This window comes from Augochlora pura, chromosome 6 (genome assembly GCF_028453695.1).
Source record: "Augochlora pura isolate Apur16 chromosome 6, APUR_v2.2.1, whole genome shotgun sequence".
Classification (NCBI taxonomy): Eukaryota; Metazoa; Arthropoda; class Insecta; order Hymenoptera; family Halictidae; genus Augochlora; species Augochlora pura.
Window position 1 is genome coordinate 17,971,983 of NC_135777.1, and position 18,350 is coordinate 17,990,332.

The 18,350-nt window shown below is 45.3% G+C and overlaps 3 protein-coding genes and 1 long non-coding RNA gene across 9 annotated transcripts; 2 read left to right on the plus strand and 2 right to left on the minus strand.

Moving 5' to 3' along the window:
* Positions 1–275: 275 nt before the first annotated feature.
* On the minus strand, positions 276–6,964 carry LOC144471777 (inactive hydroxysteroid dehydrogenase-like protein 1). Of its 3 annotated transcripts, none has more exons than XM_078184182.1 (6): positions 6,823–6,964; positions 6,624–6,686; positions 1,807–1,967; positions 1,502–1,738; positions 915–1,258; positions 276–663 (listed from the first exon to the last, which is right to left on the minus strand). In XM_078184182.1, exons 3-6 carry the CDS (start codon positions 1,961–1,963, stop codon positions 454–456), a joined length of 948 nt encoding a protein of 315 aa, XP_078040308.1. In that variant the 5' UTR covers positions 1,964–1,967; positions 6,624–6,686; positions 6,823–6,964; the 3' UTR covers positions 276–453. The 3 variants fall into 3 exon arrangements, with proteins under 3 accessions (XP_078040308.1, XP_078040309.1, XP_078040310.1); XM_078184183.1 differs by having other exon boundaries at positions 1,807–2,009; XM_078184184.1 differs by lacking the exon at positions 6,624–6,686 and having other exon boundaries at positions 6,823–6,955.
* Positions 2,022–9,523, plus strand: LOC144471775 (carbohydrate sulfotransferase 11). 4 transcript variants are annotated; one of them, XM_078184176.1, is made up of 5 exons: positions 2,022–2,554; positions 6,666–7,057; positions 7,624–7,911; positions 7,979–8,214; positions 8,459–9,523. In XM_078184176.1, exons 1-5 carry the CDS (start codon positions 2,404–2,406, stop codon positions 8,622–8,624), a joined length of 1,233 nt encoding a protein of 410 aa, XP_078040302.1. In that variant the 5' UTR covers positions 2,022–2,403; the 3' UTR covers positions 8,625–9,523. The 4 variants fall into 4 exon arrangements, with proteins under 4 accessions (XP_078040302.1, XP_078040304.1, XP_078040303.1 ...); XM_078184178.1 differs by lacking the exon at positions 2,022–2,554 and adding an exon at positions 4,216–4,742; XM_078184177.1 differs by lacking the exon at positions 2,022–2,554 and adding an exon at positions 4,915–5,183.
* Positions 9,524–12,506: 2,983 nt separating this feature from the next.
* On the plus strand, positions 12,507–13,322 carry LOC144471618 (uncharacterized). Its single transcript, XR_013494317.1, has 3 exons — positions 12,507–12,794; positions 12,887–13,033; positions 13,189–13,322. It is a non-coding gene; the product is annotated as an uncharacterized LOC144471618 (long non-coding RNA).
* Positions 13,323–14,446: 1,124 nt separating this feature from the next.
* LOC144471617 (sodium channel protein Nach) lies at positions 14,447–18,233 on the minus strand. Its single transcript, XM_078183840.1, has 9 exons — positions 17,892–18,233; positions 17,604–17,820; positions 17,113–17,370; positions 16,801–16,948; positions 16,626–16,703; positions 16,093–16,317; positions 15,847–16,022; positions 15,029–15,132; positions 14,447–14,944 (listed from the first exon to the last, which is right to left on the minus strand). The coding sequence occupies exons 1-9, from the start codon at positions 18,193–18,195 to the stop codon at positions 14,760–14,762; spliced, it is 1,695 nt and encodes a 564-aa protein (XP_078039966.1). The 5' UTR covers positions 18,196–18,233; the 3' UTR covers positions 14,447–14,759.
* Between the last annotated feature and the right edge of the window lie 117 nt (positions 18,234–18,350).

Consider the following 18,350-nt stretch of genomic DNA (forward strand, 5'->3'; position numbering starts at 1 on the left):
ATGCGTACGCAAGGGTGCTCAGTTCGAACCGATTTCGCGGATCTTCTGCGCAGACACCGTGAAAGTTAGATGCCGCAGGATCGCGACCGCTTCGCGTGCTACTTTCTCTCCAACAAAATCACAGGAACGTTCAAAACTGTTCTACAAGAATTTTATATCCCGTAAACGAATGAATCAGCATATAATCGAATGGAAAATCTGTTACAAAACAATATGTTAATTGTAGAATCGTTTACTGAATCAGTCAAGGTGAAGATCAATAAATTCAAAAAATATATTGTTTATAGTTTTATTCTCTTTATATTCTTCACGTTGTTGTTTCATGAATATTCTAGCAAATTCTACTGTATAATTTTCTACATAATCACGCAACTTAACATTTAAGGAATGTATGATACATTAGACGAGTAACAGGTTATTCATAATTAATAAAGATTTAATTGTCATTTTTCTTTAACTGTTCTTATTTTGCTTCAGATAATCGTTCCTGAAAATCTGACTTATGAATAATCCGACCCTCGTTCTGATATGCACCGGCGGGATCAACGTAATGATCTTCTGGATCCCATGACTCCAATAACCGGTACTGGTATCCAGTTTCCCGAGGGTGTTGATCGCGTTTTTGGCATAAGTCGTTGCGTTCGGCACAAGTATGCTGGTTACCTGTTACGATAGCAAATTCCAATAAACACCATCGAAGTGGCTCACGTTTTTCTTGGTTCTATTATACTAACAAATGAATCAGACGGATTTTATCTTCTATGGTTTATAGATGAAAACAGAAATCAGTTATTTAGTTCCTTACTTCGCAACACAATACTATTTGTTTAATTTATGGTCCAATTAAATCCCCGTCGGAGTCTTCAAATAAGTCAATAATTAGAACTGCGTGCACTTGCGCGGCTTCGAATTACCTGCAGCTTGTTGCTGAACGCGTTCATTTTCGTGTTGACGAAAAACGGCGTCAGATGTTGCACCGTCAAGCCGAACCTGGAGTACTCGCTTCTGATTGCTTCTGAAAAGCTTCTAATGTATAATTTCGTCGCAGCATAGACGGTCATCAGAGGCAGCGGTTGCAGCTCCGAGCCAGATGAGATGTTCACGATTGCGCCCTTTCCACGCTTTTCCATCTTGCCGATGAGCAACCTGGTCATTAACGTGGTGGCCCCCACGTTCAAAGAGATGATGTCCCACAGTTCATCCTCTGGTACTTCGCCGAGATACATCGGGTAGCTGTACATCATGCCGACGTTGTTTACTGGAAATGTATGTCGGTTGATAATCAGCTGCCACTATCTTGTACTCCCACAGAAAACCCTGAACGAAAACACGTTAGCAATCTTGGCAATTCGCGAATTCACACCTCTCACTCTCTGTCAGCCTAGATACCATTGAAGCTGCTCGTCTTTGGACTCATTCGCGGAAAATCATTTTCTTATGCTATAGCGTTCCAGTTCTCAAGACCATCGAGAAGTACACGCATACTTCGCGTAACAGTTACCTAAGATCCCGACGGGTACGTCCTCCAGCTGTTCCTTCAGTTTCTGATAAATCTCCCTCCCTTTACTGAAATCCGCCACGATGATCTTCACTTCGATCCTCGAGTGCTCCTGCAGGATTTCATCTCTTGTCTTCTCCAGTTTCTCCAAGGTTCTGCTAATCAGTACCAGGTTGAGGCCTCTGGCAGCAAGCTCCTTCGCATAAGCTTTGCCAATGCCGTCGGTCGATCCAGTGACAACTGTATTTCCGACGATGGTATTTGTAAAACGAATAAAATAATACAATGGTATCGGCGAAGCTACTCACCAGCCCATTCACCGAATCTTGTTTTCAGGTCGATAGGCGTCGAGTCGAAGATCGGCAGGAGAATTTCCCAGACAGCTTCGACCACTCTGGCGATGTTGAGCAAGAGCCAGAGGACGATTAGGCCGATCAGCAGCCACAATGCCAATTGGAGTATCATTTTCCTTCAACAAGACCAAATCACCTTCTGCTTTCTACGATATCGTCTGAGGAATTTTTGGAAACACTTCACGTACACCGTTATCGGAATTAATGACAGTGGTCGGGGTACACGAGATTGCGCGTTACGAAAACAAGAAAATTTCTGGTAAACGTTTCGTTAGTATTACAAAACGTTTAGGCGTCATTGGTAGGAAGCATTTATGTTGCGACGAGTCGGATCGATCGAAATCCGTCCAGATTTTTTACTGTCTAATGCGATTAGAAAATGCGAAATATCGACGGACACGATATCGTACCAGTGTCCGACGTGCTATTCAAATGTTGACAAAGCACGAAGACGATGCGTTACCTAAATCCCTCGGAAACTTCGGATTCACTCGCTAATGCGATAACACGTGCGCGCTCGACGGTCAGTGTTGTCTCCGAACGCGACACCGCATGTTCAACACGAAGTGCGTTTGCTGCCCGAGCTCATTCAGCCTGATTTTCGTCAGTCAGTCGTCCGTTTTCGTAGGATGGTCATCCGACGAAGGCCAAAGCAAGACTAAAGTCATTCAGGGCAAGTGTACGGCACAGATGGTGCTCGAAGGTAAGGCACTTTCTCTAGTCGTCGCGCGAGCTATGAGGCAACGGATAGCGCATATTCGGGTGAGGATCTTTAGCTAAACACCTATCGGCCGCATGAAACGATTGTACGAATATCCCGCCAATGGCGCGGTCCACGTTTCCCGCTAATTGATCATGGACAGTTCATTGTGCAAAACGCTTTCACCGGCCGATGTCCTTCTGCCATTTCGACAGAAGACGTTAGACTAGTATTATTAATGTGGTCACGAGAAGGATTGATTTGCATACTTCAGAATGCCATCTCGAACGCTTTCACGGGAAGATACTCGTTCACGTAGTGCCGATTCGTTCCGTTTCCTTTGTCGTTAAAGAAAAGTCGGCCGAGATAGCATCTATCGTATTTCTGCGTCACAAGACTGAAACGCTGACCTTCTGGACCCGAAAGACTCGACTATTTATAGAATGGAAGATCGTGTGTGTGGAGTTTACCACATGTTTTGGAAAATCCCTTAACAACGCGTTCGATTGTTTCCCTTGTTGCAAATACATTTACGAGTGCCGACAACACAATGGTCAACTTATATTGTAGGCGGAGTTAGCAATTGCTCGAAATATGTGACTCGCGTGAATGGTCTTCGTTGTTTTATTTACGGTTCTCGCAGGCTCTCCAACAAACAATTCTGCTGTAATCTCGAAGTGGTTTTGTGCATTGATGTCAAAAACAGAGAACGATGTACGTCCCCAACCGAGACTACATCAACGCAACTTACGAAAAAAGAATGCCTGCTGTGGGCAATGGGAATCTTTTAAATTCAAGTCCTCCAAGGACACATACATATACATGATAAAATAAAACATGCACTAAAATATAAACAATACGAAAGAAGAGAAAAAAGAAACTTACAATGAAAAATACGGAACGAAAACTCAGAAAAATGTTTATATACAAAAGTCGTTCCGGACACTATGCATTTGAAACTGTTATTGATTGAATTGACTACTATGCAACTTCGTAAGCTTCGTCGAGTGCTTATCTAGATTATATCATAAACATTAAACATTATTCTGTATATCCAGAATGCGTAAATGACGCCTACAAATTTAAACACGAATAACTCGACAAATGTGACGAAGTGGAAAATGATCTTTATTGTACTTTATTGTACTATTTACATGAAAGTGTACTGAAAATAATCCATCGTTTCACATAGTTAAATTTCGCAGAATAAGAAAGATATCCTCTATTAAAAATAAGGAATCTAACAAATTTTTCATACTGCATTCAGCATAATTTTCCAACAAATAATTCTTACTGTTGTTAATAAAAGATGCGATCTCTTATCAAGGAAGATTTCTCTTCACATTAAAAACACCTGATACGCACATTAAGTAGTATCACGAAAATAACTTAAAGAAGAAAAGGAGTTTTTACACATAAAAATACTGTCTTTAAGAATTCTAATTTTCAACGAATATATTACTTAACATTTATACTGTATTTTATTAATTCTTTCATTTTTGAGATTGCTGAACCCGTAGAAGCCACTAAGAGTTCAGTATAAATCGGCAGTTCGTCGTCGTTTTTTAAAAAAGTAAAGACTACCTGAGCTGTTGCTTCACCTTCGAAAATTACCTGGTCACGACCTATCCCGGCTCTTTAATCAGTCATTCTGGAATGTCACCTCGAAAACAATACGTAAATCCCAGCATAGTACCCGACGGGCGAGCTCGGGCGCGTCGTCTTGAATTTTGTTGGCGGAGCGTCGCGTCGGCGAGCGGCTCAGGAGCGGGAACAGGTGGAAAAGGAAGATCGAGCATGTCCCTGCTGAAGAAACGAAGATGCAATGTCCGGTGGCGCGCGCAGCTTCTTTCACTTCTACAAACTGGCACCACGTTCCATTCTTATGTCAGAAGGTCTCCGATACAAGGCAATAGCCGGACTGGTCATCATCGGTTCGGCCGTGTTCCAGCCGTGTTCAACGTGCGCGTCGTGCAAATTTTTCCGGCCGATACAGGGATTCTCGGTGATCGACGGATCCTTCTCGCCGTTTTCGTTTCACGCTTCACAGAGGCTCGGAGAATTCGGGCGAACCATCTTGGAGCACCTCCAGAAAAAGGGGCCATCGTTTCGGGAGGATCATCGAACTCGAGGCCCGACGATGCCACGTAGATTTTGACAGTCCGCGGTCCACCGTTACCGCCCGCAACAGGTGAGCTCTTCCCGTCTCTGTCTCACGGCGTTTCAAGGACAGTGGGACGCAAATTTGCTGGTCGGATGAGCGCGCCGGCTGCCTGGCGACGACCGTGTTCGGTGACATTGTTTTTCCGGATCGTGGCCCGCGTTGATACCTATATCACAACTCGTTTCCTTTTTATCAGGTTCTTCGAGCCCGAGGGTCAGGGGAGGGGGTCAATTGTTCGGTGAATTCCAATCGGATTGCGCAATACCGAGCGGGCTTGTTGCCGACGGATTCATTTGTTGTAGAAACGTCCGATCGGCGAATTGAATTTTCAACACCTATTTATACCGTCCACGGTAGTCGACGCCGTTGCGTCAGTCAGAACTGATACTGGTTGGACAGAGGTTACATCGATCGGAAGGTTACCGAGGATGGTTGTCGGAGGAGAGCATTGGAGCATGCTAATGTGCTGTAGGTTGTTCGTTGATTAGCGTCCGTTAGGGTTCATTAGTTCATTCATAACCATGGACACCAGTGGTTTTAAATCGAAGCCGTGCGCTTCGTGAACGAAATGTGTCCGATGTTATTCTACGGCCTGTAAAACCCATGAATCACTGTACTATACTGCCTCCGTTGAATCGAAGTGGCTTGCGCGCTATCGTCTCACGGAGATAATTCACGTGAGTTTTGGAAAACAAACATTTGTTTTTTTATATCGAACGTGAAAATATCTATCGAATGCTCGCCAAGCTAACAGGAGTATTATAAAACAGCCGAAGGTGTATTATGCAATGGCAAAACAAGCACGTCTACGATTACTGCAAGATGTAACTTTCGTTTTGATACAGGTTAATCGATTAGCATTAGATTCCGTTGATGCTTCGTGATGGTTCTTTTGCAATCGTTTGTAGATAAAGGGAATCTCGTCGGTTTCGTAATTCGTAACACTCTTATCGCCGGTCATCCGCGGTCGGGATTCTGTGTCAATTTTTTTTTTTAACACGAATTACGTCATCGACTGTTTCCTTTTTTCCGCGTGGCGGTATCGTTGCGTTTCTAGAACATAAACCGATCCGTTCGTCGTATCGTTGACCTGAAATCGACGGGAATCAGGCGTCCAGTGGTCGCTTTTCAAAGGAAAAGTCTGCTCTACATATCCGAGCACGAAACGCTCCGTAAACCGTTCGTTTAAAAGCCCGCTGCTTTAAAGGCGTTTAATTAGCCGGCAAGAAAGTTAGTCGTTCGATACGATCGTCGCGATCGTTCCTTCCTACATGGATGTCTGATTCGCGCATCGTTCCGAGAAGATTTCCCACAATAACAGTGAATTCGTGCCACTCGAACGCGTAATCAACTGACTGAATTGACACCAATAAACGTTTAATTGAAAGACCTCTCTCGGTCGCTCCTATTTCTACGCCAAATGAAATCGATTTACGAAGCTCTGTTTATGTTAATATCGATGTAATTCGTGAATCCGAGGGGCTTCCCTATGCACGATCAATGAATGTCGATCGACTGCGCTATCCGTTGTTATTACCCACCGAAAAAATAGGCTTTTAAACAGTTTTTTCGCCAATATAGTCTTCGATACACAGGGAACGTACAGGAAAATCAGTTTGTTGCAAATGCTTTTCGTAAACCATAGGACAACCATGAAGACTTGCACTTCGAATATTCTTTACGAATACCCTTTCTCTATTTATTAGTTATCCTTAGATTGCAAATTTCCGCGCATAATGAAGGTTGTCTGCATCAATCGCAGTTCTGTACAGAAGCTACGTCGACACTTGAAAAACGTCGAATTTTCGATCTACCGTCTTTTGGTACAAACCCGTAAAATTCACAGTCTAATGATAACCGTACGAATTAAGATTTCAATGATCTACGAATAAAAAAATATCTGCTTACCGGGGAATGCGTAGTTAACCAGATTTTTATCCTATTTCGCAGGGACCGTTCGTAAACAGCTGTCTACCGTCAAAAAAATAGTTCAATGTCCCGGGAGGGCAGGAAGGACGATGACAGGATGCTGTGTTCAGGAGATAATGCTCCTTATCCTCAGCATGTCGGTCTCTATTGCGACCGGGAACACAGCCGGCGAGCGTACCTTGACGAACGATGATAGAAGACGCCTCTTCGAGGCGGAGAATTTCGTCTATTCTTGGACAGGACCGAATGCGTTGGCGAGATCTGCCCTGGTAGAACGGCAGGAGAGATTGCAATACAACTGCGAGGAGATCCTCAACGATGTGGGCACCGTCGACGAAGTCTCGGATCCGGAATCCTTCAGGAATATACTGGTCGACGAGCAGCACGATCTTCTTTACTGCTACGTTCCTAAGGTACGACGCGATTGTCCGAAACACAGCGAACGATAATGATTAGTGAACACTTTTTTATTAAGCTTTTTACTGCCGAAAGTTCAGAAGTCAGCAGTTTTAAATTGCATCGATGAATGAGGGAAGGGGTGGAGGGAGGGCGGAAGCCCAACCACCTTAACAGCGATCATGAACATTCTTGCGTTTGCCTGGAAATATTGAATTTGGACTTTGGTAATTTCCATAAAGGAGTCGTTAAATTCGAGTTTATAAAACACGCTTCTCTTATAATTTCAAGAAAGACATTCGGTCGGTGTTGTTCGCGGTCTAGTTGCGTGTAAAACAGCATGAGATTCAGTCGCTAGTTAGCTCGCGTGTCAGAAATTCAACGGGTCCTTGACTCTTTGTGAACGTGCAGCAGAAGTCGACCGGGCCAGGTTTTATCGATGCCGGTGCCGAGTGTGCAAGTTGATTTCGCAATTGCTGAGTCCGCGATTGAAAACTTAGATACCGGGTGTCGCAACCGAGGAGGTTGCAAAAGGATCCTGTTTATTTGTGCCCCAGCTAAGAGCCACGTATCCGTTCGTTAGGTTGCCTGCACGAACTGGAAACGGGTTTTGATGGTTGCCACCGGGAAATGGCCAGGTAACGATCCCCTGGAGATACCTGCCGATCAAGCCCACTCGCAGGGCACTTTCCAAAGGCTGAGCAACTACACGCTGCCCGAGATCGAACGAATGCTAGCAACATACGACAAGTTGATAGTGGTCCGGCATCCGTTGGAAAGGCTTCTGTCCGCTTACAGGAACAAATTGGAGGCGAAACACGAAAAGAGCTCCATGTACTTTCAGTCTCGCTTCGGGAAGAAGATCGTCAAGGTTAGCGGACCGTTTTCTTGTTTTTACAGTTTAACGAAACGATACCAAAGCGACGATCGTGTTCCAGAGATACCGGCAGAACGCCACCGAGCAGTCACTGAAGAACGGCGACGACGTCACGTTCCCGGAGTTCGTCGAGTTCGTCACGGACGATTCGTCGAACGAGACCCGAAACGAGCATTGGAACCCGATTTACGAACTGTGCCAGCCGTGCTTGGTTAATTACAATCTCGTTAGCAAGTACGAGAGTCTGGTGGAGGATGCCACCGAGGTTCTGGAACGAATGGGCGTCGAGTCAGTCAAGTGAGTTTCGAATTTATTCATCGGCAAAAAGGACCGACGGGAAGGAGAATTTTTTTTATAATTTTTCTCCGTCAAACCCGATCGAATGTTTTATCAACGGTCGACAAAATTTGAAATCGTAGTGCATGCGTTAGAAAAAGACCATGAATATGCAAATATTTTATATAAACTATCCGTGCCGCCGCACGAACCAGATTTTATCGAGAAAGTTCACCGTTTCAGTAAGTTTTAATGATTTTTACAGTTTTCCGGCGAAACCGGTGAACAGCGAGCCAACTTCGAAGAAACTCGAAAAATATTACTCGACGCTGACGTACAGACAGCTCCGGAAGCTGGCGGACATGTACAAACTAGACTTAAAGCTGTTCGACTATTCGCTGGAGGAGGTGCTCGGGTTTTCGCTGGCGTGACTCCGTTTTCCTTATTATGTTTAACGATTAATACGCTTCGAGCCGCTAATGAATACGATGGTAATTCTACGGAATCGTAGAATGCGATGAAATAGGTTGTAAGTGTTTACGTGGCGACTGCATCTGTTTGTTACGCAAACCCTGTTAGCGATAAGCAGCCGCGTCTCCGCCTTTTATTGAAACGGGTCTCCTATATCATACTTGCAGATATTAATTGTCTGTCTCTGAGTCATTAGAAAACCGTAGGATAAGGAAAACGCGAGCCCGGCTGTGTTAGTCGAGCAGTCGTCTCGTCTCATGATCTTGTTTTCCTTCGACATTTCCTGGTTTACGCTTTCTATGTGTATTTAAATTTCGTTCCATATTGCGATCAAGTTTCAGGGCAAAAGAGAGCTATTAATCTCCTCGTGATCTTATTTAGAGTAAGCGATGCATAAGTAGCCGCGCAACGACGCGCTAGTCTAATTTTAAGTTAAACCGGACCGAATGCGATTTTGGTGAGATCTATGCTTAGGAATAGTCGGAAAGCGGAACGATCTTTGCGTTCAACCCCACAAAAGTGGGTGGGTATATTTCCATTTCGTCGCTCGAGATACTTCCAGACTCCGCAAGAACTCCGGCTGTTCAATATTCATGCTCTCGATACGTATTTATAATTTATGCGACGGACGCCTCGTCGGATAACTATGTTAATCACGTCGCTCGCCATATTCGCGCAACACTGCGCTACGAACACGTACAAACCTTTATAAACGTATTCTCCTAATAATCCTTGATCTGTCTCTGTAACGTGCACCTATGCGGCTTAATCGAGTTACCACGTCTCTCGTCGAGGATCTCCATTTCCCGTCGCGTGTAATCCTGTTTCTGATCGAATAAAAAAAGGGACATATTTTGTATGACGCCCGGCGCTATTTCCGATCATTTAATAAACACCGACCTCCGCCCAGAATTCACACGATCCTCCACAGGTGTCCGACGGCGCAGGAAGTGGCGCGTTGCGCAACGCGTCAAAGATGTCTGCTACATTGTCCATCTCGGCTAATATTTGGTTTGTGCGTTAAAATTAGTCGAAGGCCTGGAAATGATGGACGATGTCGCGAGGGGGGAGGGGCCAAGAGGAGTCACACGGGCCTAATCAAACGTGTGTGTTGCTTCGGCGACCAGAATAACCGGCGGCCCATCAATCAAATCGAAGGACTTCCGAACGTTCGATATATGCGGCCATGTAAACAGCCCCCGAAATGCACTCCGGTTCGCGGGAAACATCATTTTCAAGCCGCCGACACGCGCCGACCCTTGAAAGACAGGCGGTTTTACTGCCGCCCACACCCAAGTCCTACCGCTATGCGCTCGTGTTCAGTTCCTTTAGCAATGCTTCATCGCGCTATACACCATTAATAGATTTTCAAACGGTGTTTGCACAGGCTGCACAAGAACACGACAATGATGATCTGTTTACTGTCGTGTACCGCTTTGTGGAGGACTTTTCTCTCTCTTCGACCCCTCTACACCAACGGTACTGTCGCGAACGTAATTTATTGCAGGACGCACGCCAAAGTATTGACATTTGAAATGCATCCTTGAAATTAATATTATCGTTACTGTTGCGGTAATGGTAGGGGTACAATGGCTGTGCGAGCTTACTGGAAGTTGATGGATGAAAATTTGCAAGAGGCACACCCTTCCGACGATTGCATAATATTGTCATCCTGTCTCTGACCGTTCGCAGTGCGTTTAGTTTTCATCGAGCGTAGCACGCTTTTCATTGTTCATATTCTTTCGAATGATTAATTTGATTTAGGGACGACACTACTGAAAAATCCTCTATAAACGTGATAAGGTTTTTTCTCACAGTTTAACGCGCAATTGGAGCAAGATTCCTGATAGGTACAGATTTCTTTAGAAATGACGTTGGTTCTGGGACCTGCAACACGCTTAGCGCGGATCACGGTCGACAAGACAAAGCGGATCTTTTATTCATAAACATCCAGACAGGTTTGTAGAATGAAGCCAGAGGCTGGAATAGAAGAGGGTGCCGACGAGCATCAATACGGTCATGGACCGTGCAAAGTTTAAAGGGTACTATTGTAATGAATCGGTCACTGATAACGCTAATAGCACAATGCAACAATAGATTCAAACTCTCTTTACAATTCCTAATATTCACTTTGTGATCGTTTGGAAAACCTCAAGAGATGCTTGGGATTTTTCGTTCTCTGCATATATCATTTGAAAGAAAATATGATTCATTCGAGAAATTTAATGATTGTAACGTTTTCCTAAGTATAGATGCAACAAATATTTCGTAGTGTTATTGCTATAATTATGCTTATTTTCGATCTTTTAAAAAATAGCCCGTTTTTGGACCACGAAACACTATCACCACATAGCGGTGATTTGAATTCACATTTGAAGCAATTTGTGAGTTAAATAAACACTTACAGATACAGAAATAATCAAGAGTCTTTTCTGCTCATATATCGTACAGGAAGGTATATAAATTTATAAAAATATAAAAATAGTGCCAATATAGTAGCAGTAAAACGCTAAAACCTGTAGACAAGTTACCGATTGTTTTCATATTTTTAGAAACGTCAGATGGCACCATCTTATACTTCCCAGGAGTCAGTGTGCTCTGTTGATAAATTGACTACCAGTTTGAGCGTTTCACCACTACGTGTAATGGCGCTATTTTTATATTTTCCGGAGCATATGATTCATGCAGGATTTACAGATGCAGCAGGATTTCTTTAATATTTCTGTATACCCAAAATATTTCTTTCATCCCCAAATTGACGGGTTTCGTCTTATTTTCCATGAGCATGTCCTTTTTATGGATAACTCGGCAAGAGTTATTTGTGGCTGTAACTGAGTTAAATGTAATAAATTGATGAGGTTTAAAACAATAGAAGCGGACCGATCGTCAGAGATTGTAACAATAGATCCATTGTTTGACTGTGAGAGACGGATAAAAAGTGATCCGACATTGGACGGGTTGAAGTCGAAATTCCCATCCTTGGAATGCCATTGTTGAAAGTGAATTCCATTGTTATATTTGGATTCAAGCACGTAGCGTGGGTGTGATCAGGAGCATCTTCGTTTAAAAATAAAAGTTGATTCCTTTCGGTCACTTAACAGCGACATCAATCTGCTTTATATTATTTTATTATAAATTAAATTAATCCACTTCAAAAGCTAGGATTTCTGTGCTACTGATTAATCATTATTCCGTACACACGTGCTTCAAACTGTCTAGATAAGTAAATTCACGTAATTATTATTCGAATTGAAAATACCTTTACAACCCTTACGATGTTACCCTTACGATTTTTATTGTCCTTCGTCGTACCATCTACTATCTAAAATACATTATTAAATTCTAGAAACTATGTAGCTCTTGTCATCAATGTCCGAGAATCGACAGAATGTAGGATTGACGATCAACGACCCAGAAAAATGTAAACACGACATTTCTCTGACATATCTACGTTTCATCTCGATATTACAGCCGGCGAACCGCAAGCTGTGTTCTCTCGACGGACGACGAGTCCTCCTAAATTCTTTTCGCAACACGACATCGCGGTTCCTTGGACCAGTTTCTCGAAAAAGCTGGGAAGCACTACTCGTGCAACCCTATCGATCGTGCAAGGTCGCCGAGTGTTTACGACAAGGTGATGACACTCCGCCCGGCCGACCCTGAATCCGTCTTTCCGACAAGAAGGATCGCGGATCGATCGCCGTGCTTTTTCTACCGAAGCTTCTAACCAACATTCGCGAAGCTTAATATAACCTGAGGTGGCGGAACTTGACTGTTTCGCATCAGCGACCGGTGGTGGGACCCGGGCTACCAATCCTGGAGCAGAAGTTACAAGGGAAGGTGCAACGCAGCGTGTACCATAGACCGGGTGGGGGTCCGACAGGGTTCCTGGAGGAATTTCGGGACCATCGCGGATCCTGCGTTGAGTGATCTAGTCGAAGATCGGACGCAAAGTGGCACGGTGCTTGCTCGATCCCTTCCGGTTGACTTGAAGTGATCGATCCACAATTCTCACGATTCTCGTGCATACTCCTACGACCGACACGCTCTGCCTTCGATCCACAAAAATCGTTCGACCACGGAATAACTAATTAACCAGAAGAACTATCAACGATCATTGACATTGTCCCGTGAGTAGATTACGATTTCGACTTGGCTCGAATCGTATACTAGACGAAATACTAGAAACCGATTCGTAATGCGCATTTTCTGTCATCCGCAGTGCCGCAATCCCCTCGCGAAAATGCCGCAGCCGGCTCACGAGACGAGGAACATCCTCACCACGTACTTCATCCTCATCCTTCTACTGATCAGTCTCTGGCTCCTGTACGCAGGGCTGTTCTAACTTCAGAGTACATTCCTCACGATGGTACGTTCGAGCCTGCTCGTTCTGGCAGCTTCTACGGCGTCGCTTCTTATCCCGACGCTCGTTGAACTCCCCGTGACAAACGCGCGTCGACCCGCACCATGGCGACATATGGTAACCGGCACGCGGAGATCTGTAATCGTTCCTGTTGGTTTCAGGAGTGAAGCGACGCGAGGGAAGCACGCGAACATCCGGACATCCTTTGGGCACGCCTTGGCCGGTCCTTCCTCCTCATGTTTGAATCTGTCCGCGTTAATTCCACATTTTTCTATTAAAACGTCTACGAAATGAACGGAGCGGGTGTATTCCATTCACACACGACCTGCACGAGTTGTTTAGTGCTGTATAGTGTTTTCTGTAGAAAGATTATGTTTTAAGATGGCCACGAGTGAGTTACTGATCCCTGTGAAGCGTTTCGACTTGGCGGTGAAACGTCCCATTTGTCGATCTTCGGCGCAAAGGCTAGCGGCTGGCGAAGGCTCCGTTTTAAATTAACACTTTAACGCTTCAACAACGCTAACGGAAACCTAGCAAATTCCTTTCGATTAACAATCTCGAGGGAAGTTATTCGATCTATAATCAACCATCGGTAAGAGAGCTGTCAATAATTTTAGTTAGCCGGGTGTGTCGACTAACAAGTGTGCTCGCACCGACTCGCAATGTGACGCAACAGTTTCGACGAAAACCGAGGCGTACATAATAGAGGTCGCGGGTCGGATGGACGTAGGAAGATCAAAAGGACGCCGCGCGGTTTTTCATAAATACGCAAACTCGCGCGTTTCAGCGTTCTGACGGCTGCGTGTCTCGCAGAAGTAACGGTTACGGCCGTCAGGTTGTCATAAACATGGTTAAAAAATTGTTCTCGCGGTCGCGATCTAAGGTCTCGTGTGAAAAGAAAAAAAGCAAGGCGAACGGAGGTGTCTTCTCGCGAGGACGGGATGCGTGCACGGTCGATCGCGTAAGGAGCGCGTGGGCGTTCCGTCGAAAATAGCCGGTGCTCCTCCAGCTCTTTCGACCTGGTGTATACGGTCTGCAACATTCAGCGTACACGGAGAACTAAATCGGTGTTTTCGATAGCAGCCCCGAAAATAGACGTTATGAGGATCGCCTCTATCTCTCGCTATCGTCTCGCTGTACGCGCTCTGTAAAAACCGAGCGGATTCGCCGTTGCGTAATCCGCGACGCGCCGCTGGTACACGCCGAGGATCGGATTACCGATTTATTTGATATCCCGAGTGTGGCCCGAATATCAGCGTAAAAATAAACCGGCGATAAAGAGATCTGTTCGCTCTCGATTTTTCGACGGAACGGTGCCGATCCGTGGAACGACTGCCGTCGAACGTTCCGCCTAGATGAGAGAAACACCGACTTCCGGTTACGACACGATCGCGAGTTAGCAACGAGACCAGTTTCCCGGGTCGACTGCTCGAAGCTGGCCGATGCTCGGACTTCAAAGCGGAAACGCGTAATCGACAGACATTTTTACGAACGCCACCACTGGCGTTCCAGTAATCGCTCGAAATAGACTTAATTGCTCCAGATTCTTGTCGGGCCGCGTACGTCGTTCCGCGTTACACAATAGATCGTCTAAACTCGTGTAACGATCCGATACGATTCGGTTCGATCAGTTTCAGCGAGAAAACTTGGCGGAATGGCAGGGTCTGGGAAGGGAAAGGCAACGGTCGGCCAGTTCCGTGGTAGAAACTAGTTTCTATTGATTTACCGTCGATCAATAAATATTCCGTCTAACGTTCCTATAATTCTCGTGATCCGTTCGCTTCTGTTTCCTCGCGGCGGATCTGTTCTTCCAACGCAGATACCTGGCGCGGCAGAACAGCTTCAGGAAATAGAGGATCTCCACCACGCTGAGGAAACTGCAGCCCAGGAACAAGCTGAAGATCCCGCCGATCGAAGCTGCAACCAAGCGAGAACAGTGTCGTCAAGCTGTAATGCAAATGCAGGACGGTTCTTTGGCAGTCCTTTTTTAAAGTCCCTTACCCAAAAGATAAACCTCGTCGGCCGCTGACACGGTCTCCATCGTCATAAAAACTTGCGACTGCATGAATACTCTCAAAATAGCGTCCTGGCTCGTCACGTTTTTACTGAAACAGATGTACTGGACATTTAACCCCTTGCACCACTATTCCTTTCGCGCTGCGTTTATTAGCACTTATATGTAGTTAATGTTTTTAATAATAGTACCAGACAATTTTTGTTTCCTTTATTGTCTTTATGCACTTTTGTTACTAGACTTTGATGAGAGTAGAATTTATCTTTATTTCGTAGAAGAAATTAATTATGTTCATATTTAGTAGATCTTGCAGGAAATCTGTACCACGATTTATTATTATAGTGCAAGGGGTTAATCGCATTGTTGCTTGGAAGATCTCAATTTGCGACTGCGAGTTCATCCTTCCATCCACGATCGCATAGAAATATAGCGCAATAAAAGATTTATCTTCGAATGTATTATCATTAACATAGATCCCTCTAGAATTTAATTCGTAGTACACGATAGTCATCGATTCCACTGTTATTAAACGGGATTGATGGCCAGTCTTATTTTGTGCCAGCCAACGACAGTGAAACATTGACTCTGTTAAATAGACTGCCCCTTATAGTAAAAATAGAATATTGACATATCAAAGTGGAATGAGCTATTGTAACCACCGACGTAACTCGGGTTTCGCGGTTTGGCGAAGATCCAACGTGTTCGTTAGCCCATAACCATCAGAAGATAGACCGCAAACGTGTTTCAGAAAATGGCTCGAGCATTGGTGGAGTCTCCGAACGCGTCATTATCGGTGTCAACTCACTAACTAGTCGCAGCCTGCGGCCTTGACAATTCGACCGAGTTGGGGAAGCAGTCGTAAACAGTTTCCAGGCAAGGTGTTCCACAAGTGCAGGTCAAATTCGACATGGCGACGTCTCTGATAATACTGATCTTCTTGGTGTTCTGTTGGATGCAGGACAATCCTTCTAGTCCGCAAGGCTGAAATTCAGAAAGCTGTTGTACGCGATTCGGAAGTCGTCCGCGGAGAAGGTGCTTCGCGGGCATTTACAGTGATGCGATAGTAGTCGACCAGGTGCTCGTAGATGAACGGCAGACATCCGCAGAGCCTGATCATCGCCTGTACCCTGCAGTTCGCGTAACAGTTCGAGTACGTGTAGATGGGAAAGTACTCGAGCTCGTCGGCGTCCTTTACGCAAATTGGGACGACATTGCCCTCCCTGTTGCGGTGATGCAGATCGGCCGGTTTCTCGATTATCATCGGGTTCACTCTGATCTACGCAGAGCATCAAGGCGTTCTTGATTCGACCGTGGTTTCGTAATAACGACGGAGGAGGTACTTCCGATTGAAATTCAGACCGTCTCGTCTGATAAGCCAGTTTCTTCCCGAGGCAATTACCGGACAACGGATCATCGTGCGTTTATACAATCTGCGTATTCATTTTTACCTTACACCGTTGTAACAAGAAAATCTTTGCTCGACAAAATAAATTTTTCCATCGCATCGTTACAAAACGTCCTGCGAATATAAGGGCTGCCACAAAGGTCAGCAGTCTGGCAATTACTCTGTGTTCTTATTATTACCTGCATCTCCATGCTTTGTTGGAGTATGTACGCGTTAGTGTTGAGTCCTGGGAAATCGAGACTGTGATGGACAAATACCTGTTGAACGAATCAAAGGAAACCGTCAATTTTTAAGGCTCTTGGGCGTGATTGCTCAGTCATTACATTTAATTAGTAAATTATTATTTCGTCGCACCCCTATTCCGTCGCCGTTCGAAATTGACTTAGCGGAACGGGACGAGTTTTTCGTGCTGACGCCGAGTGTCCGGCTATTTATTAACAGTTTCAGACCGCTCCTGCGCCCGTAGTCGACGGACCGGATGGGCCTCGGTACTGGCTGGTTCCTGGACAACGCCAGAAAAGAAAGAAAAAACAATGTCATCGTATTTGTAGCGATTAATGGACTAATTACAACGAGACTCGCTAAACCTCTTCAGCTTTGTTCCCCGACATCTCTGTGCAATATATGGATTACGCAATGGTCCGACTCATTGCCAGAAATACTTGCTTATCACGGCCCACGAAGTCCTCGAGAAGATAGTTAAAGGAGCAACAGAGCCCGTAAGAACTATGAGAGAGCGACATGGATTTCCCGCAATCGATTCGCTCGCTGCTCCACCAGCAGGACTCCAACATGTCCTCGCAAGGCTCCAGGATCTTCAAGAACTCGGCGACCGTCCAATAATTCGCATCCAGCAGCTCCTGCAGACGGTCGCTCTCGTCGTAATGTTGCGTCGAGTACGGCAACGTAATGAAGTGACCGTATCTGTAGCGAGCGTAATCGCGGAGGTCGTCATATTAGTGGCAATTTACAAACATAGTCGGCGTTACTAGGGTGATCCGTTAAGACTCTAATCGATCTGTTGGACTCTCGACCAACGTGCCGTGCAGAAATTATTCGAAGGAATGCAGAACTATTTTAGCGGATAAGCTTTTTAGGATACGCTAATCGCAGTATCTAGAATCGTGGGAGAATAATTCTGCACACACGGTACATACTTCAGAAGATTCATCACGGTGTCCGCGCTCATGTTCTCGGGTATGTTGATTCCGTGCAAGATTTTCTCTCGCCTTTCCAGCGGGATCGGCGAGAATGGACACAGCGTGATCGCCGGGAACGGCGCGTTGAAGATCGGATTATTGAACGATTTTATGAACGTGCTGGTCGGGTTCTCGTTGTAACGGTTCAGGAATTGTATCACCATGATGGTGGAGCCTGGAACGAAGCGTCCGCTTATTCCTTTCTCTAGGAAAATCGCCGATACGCGCGGTTCTATCGGCGCTTACACGCGAAACCGGTGAGTATCGTGCAGAGCCACAGGATCTTCCCGAAGAATCCGACCTTCATGTCCGTCTTCCCGAAGTATTGCAAACCGTGGATGGAGGTGCTCTCCAAGAAATCGTTGACGATCTCATCGGTGGTCGGAATGGTCTCCTGTTTCTTCGTAGAATCGGGCTGGTCCGCGAATTCGGTGTCGATGACTTTCACCGCGGGACTGATTCGCTGGTTGAAATCACGTTTCAGATCGCCATTGAATGGGACGATGATTCCCGAGAGTCGTTGATTCCTGCTGGCGAATTTTCTCGGCATCTTAGGATTCCCGATCGTCGACTCTTTCGAATCGAATCCCGTGCGCCGACTGAGTCCGTTCGACGCGGAAAGTTGCGTTCTGCTCGGGAACTCGTCGGCGTCGCGTGCGGGTTTTCCATCAATAATTCACGGGCGTTTTGCAAATTAATCACAAG

Coding starts and splice junctions, on each gene's coding strand:
- LOC144471777 (XM_078184182.1), bottom strand. CDS start 1,963: ATGATACTCCAATTGGCATTGTGGCTGCTGATCGGCCTAATCGTCCTC. Junction 1,739..1,806: donor AAGATTCGGTGAATGGGCTG/GTGAGTAGCTTC, acceptor TCGGAAATACAG/TTGTCACTGGATCGACCGAC. Junction 664..914: donor CGTTCAGCAACAAGCTGCAG/GTAATTCGAAGC, acceptor CTATCGTAACAG/GTAACCAGCATACTTGTGCC.
- LOC144471775 (XM_078184176.1), top strand. CDS start 2,404: ATGTTCAACACGAAGTGCGTTTGCTGCCCGAGCTCATTCAGCCTGATT. Junction 7,058..7,623: donor TTTACTGCTACGTTCCTAAG/GTACGACGCGAT, acceptor TCCGTTCGTTAG/GTTGCCTGCACGAACTGGAA. Junction 7,912..7,978: donor TCGGGAAGAAGATCGTCAAG/GTTAGCGGACCG, acceptor ATCGTGTTCCAG/AGATACCGGCAGAACGCCAC.
- LOC144471617 (XM_078183840.1), bottom strand. CDS start 18,195: ATGCCGAGAAAATTCGCCAGCAGGAATCAACGACTCTCGGGAATCATC. Junction 17,371..17,603: donor ACCGTGATGAATCTTCTGAA/GTATGTACCGTG, acceptor CGCTCGCTACAG/ATACGGTCACTTCATTACGT. Junction 16,023..16,092: donor TCGACTACTATCGCATCACT/GTAAATGCCCGC, acceptor TCTGAATTTCAG/CCTTGCGGACTAGAAGGATT.